The sequence below is a fragment of the Condylura cristata genome, unplaced genomic scaffold (assembly GCF_000260355.1).
Source record: "Condylura cristata isolate star-nosed mole 26May11 unplaced genomic scaffold, ConCri1.0 scaffold00017, whole genome shotgun sequence".
Lineage (NCBI taxonomy): Eukaryota > Metazoa > Chordata > Mammalia > Eulipotyphla > Talpidae > Condylura > Condylura cristata.
In genome coordinates this window covers 12,161,103-12,177,130 of record NW_004567118.1, presented here as the reverse complement: position 1 = coordinate 12,177,130, position 16,028 = coordinate 12,161,103, and the positions used below count along the sequence as shown (strand labels likewise).

At 48.5% G+C, this 16,028-nt stretch overlaps 1 protein-coding gene across 1 annotated transcript in view; it reads right to left on the bottom strand.

The window, feature by feature from the left end:
• Positions 1-260: 260 nt before the first annotated feature.
• AKAP1 (A kinase (PRKA) anchor protein 1) overlaps positions 261-16,028 on the bottom strand; it is a 30,943-nt gene continuing 15,175 nt past the window's right edge. The window contains exons 2-11 of the mRNA XM_004684403.2: positions 11,636-13,277; positions 9,018-9,151; positions 7,390-7,516; positions 6,718-6,845; positions 4,421-4,598; positions 3,026-3,176; positions 2,503-2,570; positions 1,749-1,822; positions 1,495-1,557; positions 261-1,000 (exon numbers count right to left, since the gene is read on the bottom strand). Of these exons, the coding sequence (XP_004684460.1) occupies positions 926-1,000; positions 1,495-1,557; positions 1,749-1,822; positions 2,503-2,570; positions 3,026-3,176; positions 4,421-4,598; positions 6,718-6,845; positions 7,390-7,516; positions 9,018-9,151; positions 11,636-13,253 (2,616 nt within the window). The 5' untranslated portion in view covers positions 13,254-13,277 and the 3' untranslated portion in view covers positions 261-925. The remainder of the gene's footprint in view (positions 1,001-1,494; positions 1,558-1,748; positions 1,823-2,502; positions 2,571-3,025; positions 3,177-4,420; positions 4,599-6,717; positions 6,846-7,389; positions 7,517-9,017; positions 9,152-11,635; positions 13,278-16,028) is intronic.

Below are 16,028 nucleotides of genomic sequence, written 5' to 3'. Positions count from 1 at the left end.
ATGAATCAAACACACACCACTGCAAGGTAAATCAATGAGTTGCTTTTTTTTTTTTTAAACAAATTTGTACAGAAAAAAAAAAAAAATTCCCCAGATCACAACCTATACCATACAGTCACCCGGTCCAGTATGCAGGAAGCCATCGGGAACCATGGCAAGAGGAGCTGGGATGTATTCAGCAGAAAAAGCTTCTGCTCACAGATGACATGTTGTATGGAAAAAAGTCTTGAGTTTCCTTTGTTCTCCAGTGTATCTTGTACAAAATATTACATTTTTAAACATATTTACAGAATTTGCACAAATAGAAAATGATTACAAATTACAACCAGGCTTGGCAAGAGAACCGTTCCCCTCCCCCACTGACCAAGACCAGAGGTGTGATTAAAAAGTCTTCCTTCTTAGAGACCTAGATGAAGTTTATAAAAACTGCTTAAATATCATCAATTCATTTATGTAAGCTGTACAAATCATCAATACCCATTAGTGAAATTATGTCTTGCTCCCTGAAGATTTTGAAGTAAAAGAACACTCTGAAGCAAGCAACAAATCCCATGGCCTGTCAGCTACAGTTGGTTTGGTTTTGGTGGGGAGGAAGGGGGAAAAGGAAGAATGCATAGGGGTGGGGAGGAATGGAAAACCTGTCTACACAGTTTTCTTCCACTATTTCCTTTGTTTTTTTAACCCTCTTGGAAACCAGTTTAACCCATCACTTGTTAAACACCATCCTACAACTTTACAAAACTCACAGTTCCTTCCTCATCTCAGAGATACCTTTTCAACCGGACTACCATATGTATATAAAATCAGGAGTTTCTGGGGAGGACAATGTTTGTTATTCTGTTGTAAAGTCTTTGCCTTGTGTGCCAAGCCCAATTTCAACAGTGCAAAAAAAGACTCAAGAAGTGGCTGTGGGGAAGGGGGAGTGTCAAAGGCTTGCGTAGTAGCTGTCTACCCACTGAGCAAGTCCTCTCTCCACCAGCGACCGGTTTATCAACACCACCTAGAAAAGAAAGTTCCCTTGAGAGTTTTGCTCACAGGCACCATTTCTCAAGCCCACGTAGGTCCTCTCCCTCTTAATAGTCCCAGGGCCACTGCAGGCTGCTGCACAAGAATAAGGGGGTGGGGCATTTTGATAAATGTGTGTTGGCGTCAAGACAGATTTCTCAATAACCTGAAGACAGCTAAGCTTTAATACCATGAACAGAGGAGAGGAAACGCCAATAGACAGAAGGCCCAGGCAGTTCTGACCTGATAATTCTGTTGTGGGGGACTGTGCATTATAGGGTGCAGCATTGCTGGCATCTACCCATTAGTTGACACTGGCACCCCACTCCCCCAATGTAGCAACCAAAATGGTCTGCAGTCATTGCTAAATGTGTCCCCGGGGCACTAGTTATAGTTATATCCTCTGATTAGCTTAAGAGGAGACAATGAGAGCCAGCTCCCAATCAACCCTGCTGGCTAGTAACTTAGAAGACAAAGGTTAGCACTTACTTCATCTCCAACCACACTCCATAGCTGAATCAGAGGAAGGCCAGTTGGGCTGTAATTTGTCACCTGGAAAAAAAAAACCAAAAAACACCAATGACTGTTGGCTAAGCCAGATTTCAAGCCAGAGGAAAGAATTCAAAGATCACAATTCCAGGAAGCCCAGAATCGGGTGTGATCAGGAGCACAGCAGACAGTAGGCAGGAGGCTCCACAGATACCCAGTCCAGCCTGCCCCGTCTCCCCCCATCAGCCACACACCTGAGCCAGCAATGCTGTGTTGCCTGTCATCTCACTCATAGCTGCATCCGCTTCAGGTGAAAAGTGGTCGTCATCTTTAGAAAGGCAAGGGAAAGCAGCAATGAGACCAGCACTAAAGCAAGGCATGGCGGTCACATACACACCGCGGGGCGTCTGCATTCCAAGTAGATGCTGCTATGGCCTCCACATGACTCTAAGCAGATATACCCAGGGTCTCTACTACATGCTCGCTACCTATTGGGGCTCAGAAGAACAAAAGTACAGAATTCTGCCTTCAGTACAAACATCACCACCTAGTTGGGGGCTGACAGGGCTGAGCATACTTATGTTTTCTTCCACTGAATCAGCACACCCTAAGAGATGCAGCTGTTATCTCACCTTACGGGTAAGAGCAATGCAAGCTAACACACAGGGCACTATCAGTGTGGTTCTCACAGTGCTGAGGCTTAGCTGAGCAGTACTTCGGAACTCATTCTCCCTAGACCACAGGTGTGAAGGCTCTGTCTCAGTTACATTCTGGGAGGTGTCTGTGTTAGCCGTCTCTCAAAGTTGGGTAAAGTCCAGAGCAGTGGACTTGAAAGGGTGTCCCATGGATGAGCACTACCGGCATCACCTAAGACTTTATAGAGATGCCAGTTCTTCAGTCCAGACCTGTGTTTGCTGAAGTCCTCCAGGTGAGAACGACTCTCTCACTGAGCAAGAACTATCTGAACAACTGCCTCCCACCCCTTCAGCCAGAGGGAGTCATCATTACCTGACAGGGGCATCACGCTGTCCAGAAGGACTTCTGCTCCCTGGAATGGCAGGGTCACAAAATCAGACCTAGAAAGGCAAGAAAGGGCCAAGTTTAACATGGACTTGAAGGAGAAATCCACTGTAGGCCATTATTTACCTTCTGCTTAATCCCATGGCACTCAAAACACAGGCAGAAGTGAAAGAAGTTCATGTGAGTGGCACGGCTCCAGGCACAGCCGATGCAGGCATCCCGTCCTGCTGCGAGGCTGAGCTCAGAGGGGCTTCCTGTGCCACACGCCCAAAAGGAAGCCGCTTCACAGCGCTTGCCATATGATATTGGGGGTGTATTCCACAAAACAGAACTTTCTAGTTCAGCTTGGCTGAGGCTAGCAGTGGAGTTTGTTGATATAGACTCTTCTAAAACAGAGTAGGCAGCAGAAGGAAAAATTAACCCACATCCCAGCCTTGGTAGACTTGAGCCAGCTACATAGAAATCACAGTCCTCCAACATGGCACGCGCCTGTCGGGGCAAGTGGGCTCACCGGATTTGCCGGAGCACGTCGACTTTCACTCTCTTATATCCACCGTAGTCCACGTAGCGAATCTCCACTTCATTAGTCTCCTCATAGGAGGCTACCACTTGAGCTCTCCACCAGGCACCGTCCACGCCGGGAGCCGCACAGATGACAGTGACTACAGGGCAGGAGCAGGGGTTGTGCACATGCTGGCCCAGCCACCTCAGCCACCCCAAGTAACGCGACCCACCCCCACCGTGTCTGCTAGAAGCCTGTCCTCCACAGGGCAGGGGACAGCCAGGAGTCCCCAAAACCTCCCCTAGAGACCAAGAGCGGATCTGCGAAATTGAGCCTAGCACATCCAGATGTGTTCACTCTGAAACTGGCTGACACCTGAGATAGACAAAGACAACCTGGAACAAACTAACATCACAACTCAGGGGCTGGGGATTCATGGTCTCAGAGAAAGTTCTGGAAAGATGAGACCCTCCGAGTGTAGCCGATTTCAGGGGCTGGTATCCTGGGCCTGCTCCAACCCTAGCAACTCAGATCAAGGGCTTGCTAGAAGGGGCCTGCAGGTCTCCTGTAGCCTTCGCTCTAGGAAGGTACTGAGAGCACGTGTGCCCTGGCAGCCAACAAAGGGGAGAGCAGGTGCCCCAAAGGTCTCCAGCTGCACCTGGGGAGCAGCAGAGGCAGAGCTGGGAGAACTGTCAGTGGTGTCACCCAACAGCACTCCTGGGGTCTGCAACACATAGCTGCTACACTGCGTCCCGCTCTGACACAGGCGTCGGAGCCCAGATGCAGTTACCTCTTGGTCTCCAGATTAGTCTTTACTACTAGACTGAGGCAAGGTTAGGGGATCTGCAGAAAATAAGAGGAGCAGGAGATGGGTGGTATCACCAGGCACTCCATGCCCACTACGCAACAACGTTACTCATGACAGAGGACCCTCCCTAGGTTGTTCCAGCTCCTGCACAGGAGCAAGTCATCTGACTTGAGGCTCAGTTTTCTCAGCTGTTGAGTAGCCACTGCAGCCACAAGCGACCTTAGGGATCTTCAACAGGAACCAGTATTTCCATCAGGTACTTTACACAGGACAAAGTATCCAACCCTAATTCCTGGAAGGAGTGGGCAGCAACTCCATGTAACAGATAAGTGACAAAGCTGCCATCTAAATCCAGGTGTCAAAGCTCAGTTCCACAGCTCCACCAGCCAGCAGACACAGTAGCTTGGGCTAGCCAGGAAACTCAGCCCATAACAACTCCTCCACTATGGCAACAACACAAGGATTCTTTTCCCATGAAAACATTAAGAACAGCTTCCTCCTGGTTAAGATCACCAGCAGAACAGGCCACCTCACCCTTCTTCCCCCCCGCTGACCAGGGCCCAGAACACCCCTCGGACACCCTGAGGAACACTTACTTTCCACTGGGGTAGGCAAGGTGGGGATTCCTGGCTGAGAGTAGCAGAGGTACATCTGCTGGTCCAGGCTGCGCAGCGCATGGAAGGTAGGATGTGTGTGCTGCTGCACAAACAGGTGCCCGGCGTTGACCTGATTCACCACAATCACCTCCACAGTGATGCCATCGGGGAGCATGAGCTATGGAGGAAGGGGAAGGGCACAGGCACTGCAGCAACCCTCCTCATGTCTGGGAGAGCCCCGGGACCCAGGGCCAAGACTCTGAACTGGCACAGCTTTGAAAAGAACATGGCTACCCAAAGCAGTATGGTGCCCAGATGACAGAGGTTCGGAGAAAGCTACTTTAATGGTGCAAAGTGTTTGATGTCACTTGGCCTGTGTTGTGTAAGAGCGCCAGTAACCACTCGCATTGGCCTCACAGGCCTGGCAGGCCACGAGAAGCCAGGTGTGAAGGCAGTGCTGGGCCTCCAGCTTGCCTGGCAGTGATCCCCAGAGCTCCCCTCCTTCACACTTCTCTTGATGTATCTATAAGTCTCATCAAAGGCAAAGGGGAATGAGGCAGTCACTGAGAATGAGGTACCCAAGAAAAAGAGGCTCAGACCCCACAGCCAGCAACTTCGGGTCTGTAGGTGACCACAGGCACTGTAATATGATCTGAAACCTGCTTTCTTCCTCCGCCGCCCCCTACCAGCAAGCGCTGGCCAAGAGTGCTGGTCCCACTGTCAAAGTCGGCCAGTCTAAGTCATATTTTTGTTCTTCTCTATACTCCATAGAGATCCTCCCAACTTATTCCCACTCTGGGATTTGGAATGCAAGTCTGCGCAGTGCAACGGCAATATCCAGGTACTCTGAACACTACAGGGCATCTACCCAAACTTCCAGCCAGGTGCCCACAAGAGGAGAGACTGGCTATGAGTCCTGGCATCCACCAACCTGCTCCCATTGCTACTGGATGAGAAGCACCTGGGATCTCTTCACTCTCAATGAGCTACGCTCAGTGCGAGGGAAAGGAGCCGCAGCAACCACGCAGGAGCACTGCACTCACAGCTGGCTCCTGGAGTCCATGCCTAGCACTGGGGTGAGACCACCTCCATTGGCTACTGGTGTGATTGCAACAAAGGCCACAGTGGCATCAAACTTTGCACCATTCAAGTAGTTTTTCCTGAGCCCAATTAAAAATAAAGGTGAGGAGGCCCCTGGTGATGTAAGGGATTACATCGCAGCACTATGAAGCTATCAGTAGCCACTGCACCCCGTGCCAGGGAGCTGGCCCACATGGCACAGCAGATCTCTCCAGTCTTGCCTGCTGCTCCCCTCAGTGTATTTCAGTGGATCTTCTGTTCTGCTTCTCACCCTGTCTCTTGTGAATCCTCACACCACCACAATCACCCACCTCTGGCCTGTACCTCAGCTCTTGTATGCACAAAGAATAAATCTTTAAAAACAGATAAAGGGAGCCTGTGACTAAAACTCCAAGGGAAAAATTTCTGATTTAGAAATTAAGAATAGCGAGTGTTTCAGCCCATTCCCAAAGACCACAGGAAAGAGACAACATCCCTTCCCCGGAGACATAGAGGGATTTGGAAGAGGGAAGACACATCCGGGAAGTCTTAAAGCCAGGGAGGCAATTTGAAGCAGCACATTCAGCCCAGGTGAGAAACACTGCTGTTTCTAGGCTACAGAACCCTACATTTCTGCTCCTAGTGACAAGCAGCTCAAATGGGGCTGGAGGCACATGACAGGACAAGGGAGCTGGCCCTGGGGCAGAGGATCCACTCCAAGATGGCAGCAGAACCCTGGGCAGCCTCCACCTGGCTTTCTATGACTGGTGGTGGCAGAGGAGGAAGGGGGTTTTTCTTTACAATCTAGAAGAGAGGAGGAGGAAAAAAGCCCTTCACAAGGCCATCCCTGGGCCAAGCTGAGGGGGAAATAAGGAAAACACGAGTCCACCTAGACTTGTGCCAGGCTGGGACTCTAGACCAGGAACCAGCGTGCAGTGCCTAGCTAATATGGACACACCCAGTCTCCTGGGTACTACTAATTCTTTCTAGCAAATGGCTTAAAACACACAGTGCCCAGAAGACACACTTAGAGAAGAGTGGTCTGGTCCTTCTAAGTGCTTCCTTCCAGCAGACCAGCCCTCCAGGGGTACAGGCTAGAAGCAGAATGGAGCAGTGGAGATCAGATGTAAGAGCACACAGGTTTCAATGTGCTCTTGACTTCCTTAGCTGATGGTCCTAGGAATTTCTGGTTTGGGAGCTGGGTGGTAAAAAGTCCTGATCCCCTGGTGCATGCTCACCCAGGAAGTCATCGGAAGAGAAGGCAATGCCAGTGAAGGCAGTGGAGGGGCGTAGATATTGGTGAGGTTCAGTTCCTTGAACTTCTTCCCAATCAAGTTCAGCGCTTTGTCTACATGATGCTGAGAGCCTATATGGGGAGGTTCAGGAGAGATTGGAGAGAGCAGGACACAGTCATTGTGAGTAAGACAAATGCAGCACACAAACAGGCATACACCCCTGCAGGAATTCTACAGTCCATCAGTAAGGCACTAAAATTCTATGCTCTCTTGAGAAAGGCATTTAAAGACATTTGACTTTTCAAATGATACCTCTCTTCCACTGTTAACCGTGCTTTATATGCAAAAGGAAGATGGGAAAGACCTGGTCCTCAACTAGAAGGGAATCATACTTCTGTGAGGGAGCCCCTATCGTGTGTACTATAAACCCAGGGGCCTGGGCCCCTATCCCTCCACACCACACCCCCAATCTGAGTGCAGGGCCAGCGTTTCCTCCAAGCACCTCAAATGGATGATGAGGACTGAGAAGAAAACACTCAGTTCTCCTTTGGGATAAGCAGAGGGTTTTTTCTATTCCATACTGATTCCAAAAGGGTAACAACTAGGACTCCAATGCTTCAGTTTACTTACATTTCACATAAGAAAGCTAAACACAGCACAGCAGCTGCCACTGACCTTCTATGTGGCAGATCTGGATGTTCTGGGTATAAGGCAGGGTTGAGATGTAGATCTTGGCACCAGATGTTTGCTTCAGAAAACTCACATACCGCCCCTGTTTGCCAATGAGCCGACCAACTAGGTGCTAAGAGAGAGGGAGAGGACAGTTAGCTTAGTTAGTTAACAGAAAACCAATTCCCTACACTCCCAAAGCACAAACATTAAAGCTCTCATCCACCAGGCATTGTTCTGAGTATTGCATTTACTCACAGTACCTATGAATCAGATTACTTTATTACCATCTTACAGGTCAGTAAATAAACAAAGACACTAAGTAACTCGCCCAAGCATTACAGATACTAAGCAGTTACTCCTAGAAATTTCCATTTCATTCCATGTGGCCCATTTCATCATTTGGGCCACACTGTAGTCCAAATCCAGAAAGCTGCAAAAGCAAGGTCTTCTCCCTAATCCACAAGGGAGGTTTCAACAGCACAAGGATTGGTTTCCCACTCCTCCCATCCCTTCAGTTGGCATGGACAGAAAGGACTCCACCTGAAAACAAAAGCCTAAGAAAGAACCTGTGGAGTCTTGCTGCCAACGGACAGCCTTCAGACCACAAGGCTGGCGGAAGTGCAAGGTGGACAGAAGATGCCAAGCTTTGCCGCAATCTAGACAAACTCTGAAACAGATCCAGACGATCCTACCTCAGCAGCTACTAGGGACTCGGTCCCTTTGCACCCAGAGTTGCCCAGCCACTGCCCTTTGCAACCACTGGAGGAGGAGGCAGGACTGCTCTCAGGGTCACTGGGGGACAAAGCAGCTCAGGGAGCCAGCAACCTGGGGTCAGAGCAGCCCCCCTGACCCAGAGTTTAAAGCAAGCCAAGTCTCCGCCTCAGCAGGGAGCTTAGTGCCCCAAGAGAATGCAGTAGGCCAATTATTTCTGAGCCTCAGAGATAAACATCAAGATTAAGCTAATAAGTTGTAAGTTATCAGCAAGAAGTAAGAACCATTTAAGCACCCTGAAATTGGGGACTAAAGTGAAGTAAACTGACATCCACACAATGAATAATGCAGTTAAAATTACATTTTCAAAGAATAATACAGGAAAATTGTTAAATATTTAAAAGCATTAATTAAAGCAACATAATCTCAGTTTTGTTTAAAAACCACAGGGTGCAAGACAAGAAGGAAATAAAAGTCTTCTCAGTCATTCTCTGGGGTAGGGTTACAGCTGATTTTTATGTTCTTCATATATTTCTATTCTTCACAAGTCCTCTAAAATATGGATTTATGCTGTGCTCAATTACAAAATACACTCTGCATTGGAGGGCTTGTTCAGAGCCCAGTGGAGAAATTCCTGAGCGGCCCATGTCCTCACTTTGGCCTTTTGCTAGCACCCATAAAGAGATCTGAGCTCCAGTACACACAGGAAAAGCCCAGGGAGACAAGCAAGCCTGTGAACCTGCAGAGGACAGAACAGGACACTCCGAAAGGCAGTGGAGGAAGTCATTTTTCAGGAACCAATCTGAACAGTGGCGTTCCCTTTCCCTCCTGCCTCTGGCTCACTAACCTTTGGTTGACTCTCCCTCCCCTGGGTGCCCTCCCCCAAAACCCAAAGAGAGCTTCAAGCTTACAACTCTTACCTTCGGTACCTCAATCTCCCAGATGATGAGGTCAACCTTCTTAGGATTGGCACCTGCCTGGGCATTCTGGAAACTGTCAGTTTTCCTGGGGCCACAGCAGCCATCCACTGAATCCATGCTGTTCCCGTCTGAACCTACAGGGGAGGAAGCAGCATGCACAGATAGAGACACTGGCTTAGAACAGTTAATGGCACAGAACTAAACTTGTGTTCCCAGGAGGCCCCTGTCCCACGCCCCACCCCCACCCCCCCACCACCCTTTCGAGCTTGGCAGTTGAATGTCAACTTGCAGCCTAGAAAGCTCAGAACAACCCCAATGACGGGATGACTGGGGGTGTAGATACACCTAATTTTAGCCTGTCACTTACAGTCCCACTGACTTAATTGGCAGCCGCACCCAGCCACAGCTGCTAGAGCAGAGACAAGTGGTGAACTGGGAAGAAATAGAGGCTGGCCCGGGGAGAGAAGTCCACACAGGGAGGGTGAGGGGTGGGCCAGCAGGCCCACATGGCCCCAGGAGCTGGTTATTTTGTGTGGGCCTCTAAGAGACCAACCTGTTACAACTGATCCACAACCCCCCAACTACGCCAGAGCCTCAGATGAAGGGTCTCTAATTCCCAATGCCCTGGGTCTGGGATCACAGGCTGTAGGCAGGCTTCACTCAAGCTGAGCAAGAAAGAGCCCTCCCTCAGTGGCTTGTCTGAGGACTCCATTCTTATCCCTAAAGCAGGGCCCAGTGTAGTGGGAATGGAAGGAGGGTAGCCTCTTTTCACTCTGCTTGGGCCCAGCCTTTGCAGCTGAATGCATTTCTGAGGTCATGGCAGGTCTTTAACTGCCTCGTCTAAACTGAGCTAAAGTTCATTCCTAAGAGGACAAGCATGGACCTGAGTTAGCCACTCACAAATGTGAGTGGGTCAAGGACTCTATCAGAAAACAGGAGTCTAGACTAGCTGAAGGAAAGTAGTTCTGACTTAAATATGGACCAGTCATTGCCAGAAATAGGTCACTATGAGATTCTACTAATTAGCTTATATTTTCTACAAGCTTTCTCAAACTCCTGGGCATAATCCTTTGCAGAACAATTCATGTACTTTGTGGATACAGCAGTATGGCTTAACAGAGACCCTAGTCACAGCTAAGAAAAAGTCACTTTTAAAGTGACTCCTCGCAACACGAGGAGTCTTGAGCTCTGCCCTGCAGTATGTGACTGGCCATCATCTGCCCCCCTGGATCAAAGCAAGCTGCACTCAAGGCCAGCTCCCTCACCAGTAGCTGCTGGCCCTCCTAGGCTCCAGCTTCCTCACACACAACAGGCTAACGTGCCAATGCTCACAGGACAGAGCCTGGGGCTCTCATGCCGAGCACGTGAGTGGTACCATCAGGCTTCCACCTGCTGCCCCTGCACTTTTCCCTGTCACTAGGACTGAGTCACAGCCCTCTCTGAGAAAGGCCTGACCCCTGAAGCCTTCAATGCATCTGAGTAGCTATTACAATCAATTTAGAGCTCCACGCTAAGGGGCAGTGGGCAGGGAAATTGCTTTAATCTTTAAAAAAAAATAAATCTACCCATTTTAAGAAGCCTTCGCCCCCTTTTTATTTAAGATTTTAACATCCCCAAAGTTAGGCTGCATCCTTCTGTCTCTAGCTTACCATAATCATCAAAGCAGCACTTTTTTTTTTTATCTGTTGGAGATACATAAAGAGGTAGACTCTTAACTGACAAAACACAGTAAGGTACACAGCAGGGTAGAGCTTGGGGCTCCTCACTGGCTGAAAGTAGTTAAACTCCCCAGACAGATTCCCAACCTTCCTGGAGCTGAAACCGAAGGGGCAAAGCGCCAGGACCCACAAGGGACCTTGTGGCATCTTGCCACAGGATAAATGAAAAGACCCCAGGGTAGCTGCAAAGGCAGCATCAGGAGCTGCTGACCTGTAAGTTAGCGGTCTGAACTGTCTACGCTGGGGTCAGCACTCGAAAAACCCAGTGGACACTTCGTTACAAAAGTGCCCCTCTTTCCCGGGGGTGGAACTGCAGCTGCACAGAAAGAAAACGGCTGAGGCTCTCTGCGAAGGAATAGGTGACAGCAAGCGCGCGGGAGAGCGCCAGCCGCCCGCAAGGTTCAAAGCTGTGGCCAATCCCTGGGCACTTACCCGGTAAGAGCTTCTGGAGAAGGAAAGCAGGTGAAGACATGGGAACAAGCACATGGTTAAAAGGAAATAAACCATTAAAAAGCTCACACTCATTCTTGGAACTCAAGGAAATTAAAGCTAAGGAGGCCTCTCCATTTAAAAGAAATTAATAAGAGGTTAGTACTTAAAGGAGAAAAAGAGGCACACCAGTTACCCAGTAAATCCAACTTTAAGCTGGTTCCTTCAGAAGGACTGGGGAGGGTCATCGGCTGCCGAACCAAGTTCCAGTTCCCATGGCTTTGGGGTTCGGGACAACCTAAGTCCTCGGTTACCCACCAGCTCTACGCTGTGGCCGGCTTCCTGCAGGCCAGCCGGAACACAGACTGAAGAGCACCGCCACGGCGGGGCAGCAGCCGCGGCCTTCCTACCAAATAAAGGGACACCACCCCTCCCCAGTCCTCTACAGGAGGAACAGCAAGGCCCTCCTACCTCCCGAATGATCTGCTTCCGCATCCAAGGTCCATCCATCCTCAGTCCCCAAGTCTGACAACTCCTCCTTCAGCACCCCATTGCTGAAGAGCACAGTACTTTCTGGAAGTGGTGGAGTGCTGGCCTTGTCCCTAGGGCTGGAGTTGGTCTCTGCACAAGAGTCTTCGAGCCCTGAAGTGCTGATGGAGTCTGAGCACTGCCCAGAGGAGGACACTGAAGGGGCAGCCTGGCTGCTGTTGGACATACAGGGAACACAGCCGGCATCTTCCACCAGGACACTGGCCTCAGTGAGCGACTCTCCGAGGGGAGTGGCTGGTGAAGAGCAGGCGGCCAGGGAGATGTGGCGCACAGAGTTCTTTGGCTTTCTGTCCTTCGTGGGGCTGGACAGAGGGCTGGTCAGGCAGCTCACGTAGGTCTTTGGTGGTGGCAGGTCCTCCGCAGGCAGGCCTACGGGGGGGAGGGGAGCATCTGATGGGCCCACGGTCGCTTCCACTGTGGCTGGAGTGGGCTCCGTGGCACCTTGCCCCACGGCAGTTTTCTGGCTGACTGGGGCACAGCTCTCCTCCTCTTGCCCTTGGAACCGACCTGCTGATACTTGACACATTCTACCTGCAATCTTCCCCATTGTGGTGGCCAGTACTTCCTCGGTTGCTTCCAAGATCACTTTAGAGATTATCTGCAAAGCAGCCTGCTCAATCTTCGCGTTTTTATCCCCGGTCTCTTCTTTGCCCACTTCTCCTGTGACATCTCCATCCCTGACTTCGTCCCCTGTGGCCTGGGAAGCCAAAGTTTTATCATCCTTCACCAGCTCTACATGAGCCAACTCGATGAAGCTGCTCAACTTCTCTACTCTGTGCTCTTCCATCTGGGGAGGGCTGCTTTTCTCTTTCTCTCCCTTTCCTCCCAAGGGAGCAGGGCTGGGTACCTTGCTGTTCTGCAATTCAGAGCCATGCTGCTGGGACAGTACACCTTCTTCCATCACATTTTCTCCTGGAACTGCGTCGCCAATACCTTCAGCCCCACCTGTCTCTCGTGCCTTCTCCCCAGGACCGTGCTTCTCTGTGGGGGTTGAAGACTGGCCTTGCTGGCCCTGGCCAGGCATCCTGTTCAATATGGACTCTCGTTTACATACCTCAACCGCTTCATGGGGGAACGGAACACCCTTTTGGGATGCAAGGGGACACTCTGGAGGAACAGACCTGGCTTCATCACCTGTCAGCGCTAGTTCCACCTTTGCACTGTCATCTTTACGTGCTCCTGGTCGAAATCTCGTGTCCATGCTGTTAGGAAGGCTGCCCGAGGATTCTGATCTGCGAAAGGTTGGCTGTGCCCGCAGCAAGACTGGGGGCTCCACAGAAGGCTTGCTCACAGTGGACAGCTCCTTTTCTGGTGGCTGCTTGATGCTGGCGGGCATGGACACTACTCCAGGACAGGTCTCTTCCATGGCATCTGGTTCCATGGTGGCAGGCTTGGCTCTGAGCTCCACAGTGCTGGCCTCCACTTGTTTGTCATGGCTGCTGACATGTTCTTTTTTACGAGAGAAAAACCACCACCAGCCAAGGAGTGCCAGCATTCCAGGCAATGCCAAGGGGAAAAGTGAACGGAATTGGATGGCCATCCTGGAGGCTTGAAGTAATTAAACCTGGGAAAGCAGAGAGAGAGAGATACTGTGAAAGCCGGGTAAGAGATCCTGATGCAGGCGATGGCAGAGATGTCTGCTCTCCCTTTCCCTGCCTGAAAGGGCACAGCCCCCACCCTCACTCTGGGTGATCCACTGGAGGTGGATGGGCATAAAGAGACACCTCTGCTTATCTGCTCCCCTAATCACACACACTCCTTTGAAACTAGCAGAGTCTTCTCTTGAATCCAAATCCCTTTATTTCAAATTCTCCCTACATTCACTCCCCACACCCACACCCCCACCAAGGGGATAGTCATGTTTTACATTTTGAGTACCTACTTACTCAGGTGGCAGTAGAGTATTTTTAAATGTCCTTGGATGCCACATGTACAATTCCCTTACACATAATCACAAAAATCATGAATCAACAAAACAGCAGTTATACACAAATAATAGCCCAAACAGCAGATTTCAAAAAGCATGAGGGTGAGAAACCAACAAAATAACCACAGTGGCATGAAGATACAGATCATACTTGGAGAATTCAGGTGTTTCAGTAGAGTCAATGTGTTCTACAGAGTCTGAAATTTATCCTACAGTCAACAGATAACCAGCATCAGTCTGCAAGGAACATGTGTACACACACACACACATACACACACAGACCTGTTTTCAGATGATTCTGGAACAGTATAAATAGTAAATTCAGTGAAAGAAACTTAACTTATGGAGACATAAGTTAGATCCAGGCAAGAAAAAAGATCTGGATGAGAAGTGAACAGACATGTAATCGAGATAGGAAACTCAATTTTCTTTATCCATAAAAATCAGAACACATCTCAAAGATGGTTGGTATAAGGGTTAGCTGCAATATATAGTAAATATTTTGCAAAGCAAGGTTAGCTCTCATTAGAGGTCTATTGTAGATATATTCTCAAATGCTTACCTTTCTCCCATGGAAGCAAATTTTATTGTCTGCAAAAATTAGAAGTCTTCTTAAAACTAAAGATCCTCCACTGACATGTTGGGGAAATACATCTTAATTTGGGTTTGCACACTGGGCAAAGATGAATATAAATATATTAACTCTGCCTGGTTTCATCTATTTTGTGCTCACTAGTAAAACCAGACCATATAGTTTCCCAGTGGTTCTAATGTTCAGCTTTAGTTGGGAGCCACCACCCCAGGGCTTGGCTTGTCAAAGTGCTGTCTATGGACCAGAAGCACTGAGCACTAAACACCTGGGAACCTGCTAGAAATGCAGCATCTCAGTCCTACTTCAGACCTACTGAGTAAGAGGAGGACTGACGAGCACATTAGCTTGTGAAGATGTGCTAGAAAAGTGTTTTGCCCCAACAAGATGAGAGTAGGGGAAGTGATAGTGAGTTCATCTCCAAAAAAGACCCTCCATCTTAAAGATAAATGCTAACACTACTATTTGAAGATGGAGTGATAGGTCAAGAAGGCACAACGCAGAGCTACACAGTGGCTGGGGTCCTCTCCAGGTGGACAGTGTCAATGGTGCACCCTGTAACTTCAGATTCAAACACGGAACCTGACCAGGTTTCTCCAACCACATGGAATGTATTTCCAGCTTAAAGGTCAAAATCACTTATGGTTGAGGAGCCAGAGGATTGGTACTCAAATTATATGCCACATTAACTCTAGAACCCACTAATTAGTGGGTCCATGAGGGAAAAGGTATTCTATGGCCCAACTTAAAGGAATTCAAATTGTTCTTAAAACTTTGAGACCATACCCACCCTATGACCCAGAAATGCTATCCTGGGAATCTTTTCTTAAAACAAACACAACTTCAACCAAAAAAAAGAAACACATGTCCTTTGCAGCAACATGGATGGAGCTGGAAAAAGATCATGCTTAGTGAGATAAGCCAGAAAGAAAAGGAAAAATACCAAATGGTTTCACTCATAGCAGGAGTATAACGGACCAGGCGAGAAAATAATAACAATGAACAGTTACATACCAGAGACAATTTATGGGGGTGGAGTTGGGAAAGGGATCAAAAACAGTGGGGGGAGGGAAACGCACTGGACATTGATGGTACATGGGTGATTTGGTGATGGGAAGCCCAAGGGGATTACAACTGTGATGAAAAAATGCACAAAATGATGTAAAAATAAACATTATTTAAAAAAAAAAAAGAATACAATAGATGGTGATGGCACATGGATGAATTGGTGGTGGGAAGTCCATGGGGATTACAACCAGGATGGAAAAATGAAGAATGATATACAAATATATATATATATATATAAATAATGCTAGGGTTTTCTAAGTTCAAGAACCCATTATATAGTAAATCCTCCTCCTGTAGGATTTTGGGTTTTGGAAGCCACCTCATGTAATGATACTCTGGATATTGTTGTTGCTTTAAAAAAAAAATTATCCTTTGTCTGTTTAAAAAAAAAAAAAAAAAAAACATAACTCCCCATAGAGGTTCATGTAAGAATGACCCCTGGGAAATAATTTGAAACAAAATTCAGAAAAATCACTACTAGGTATTCTGTAGAATCCATGGATACAACAGTGCTAGGAAGTTGATCTCGTGTACTGTGGGACAAAAATAAAAACTTTAGACATCATTTGTGTGATGTCTCTGTCCACATAATCCCATGAAAAGACTGGAGGGGGTACACAGGGAGTCTTCTGCTCACAGGAGACGAGAATTTCTGTATCAGGAGCCACCGTGTACCAGGCTCATGTGTCAGTTCTAGTAGTTTCTTAGTGAATTCTGTAGGATTTCTTACC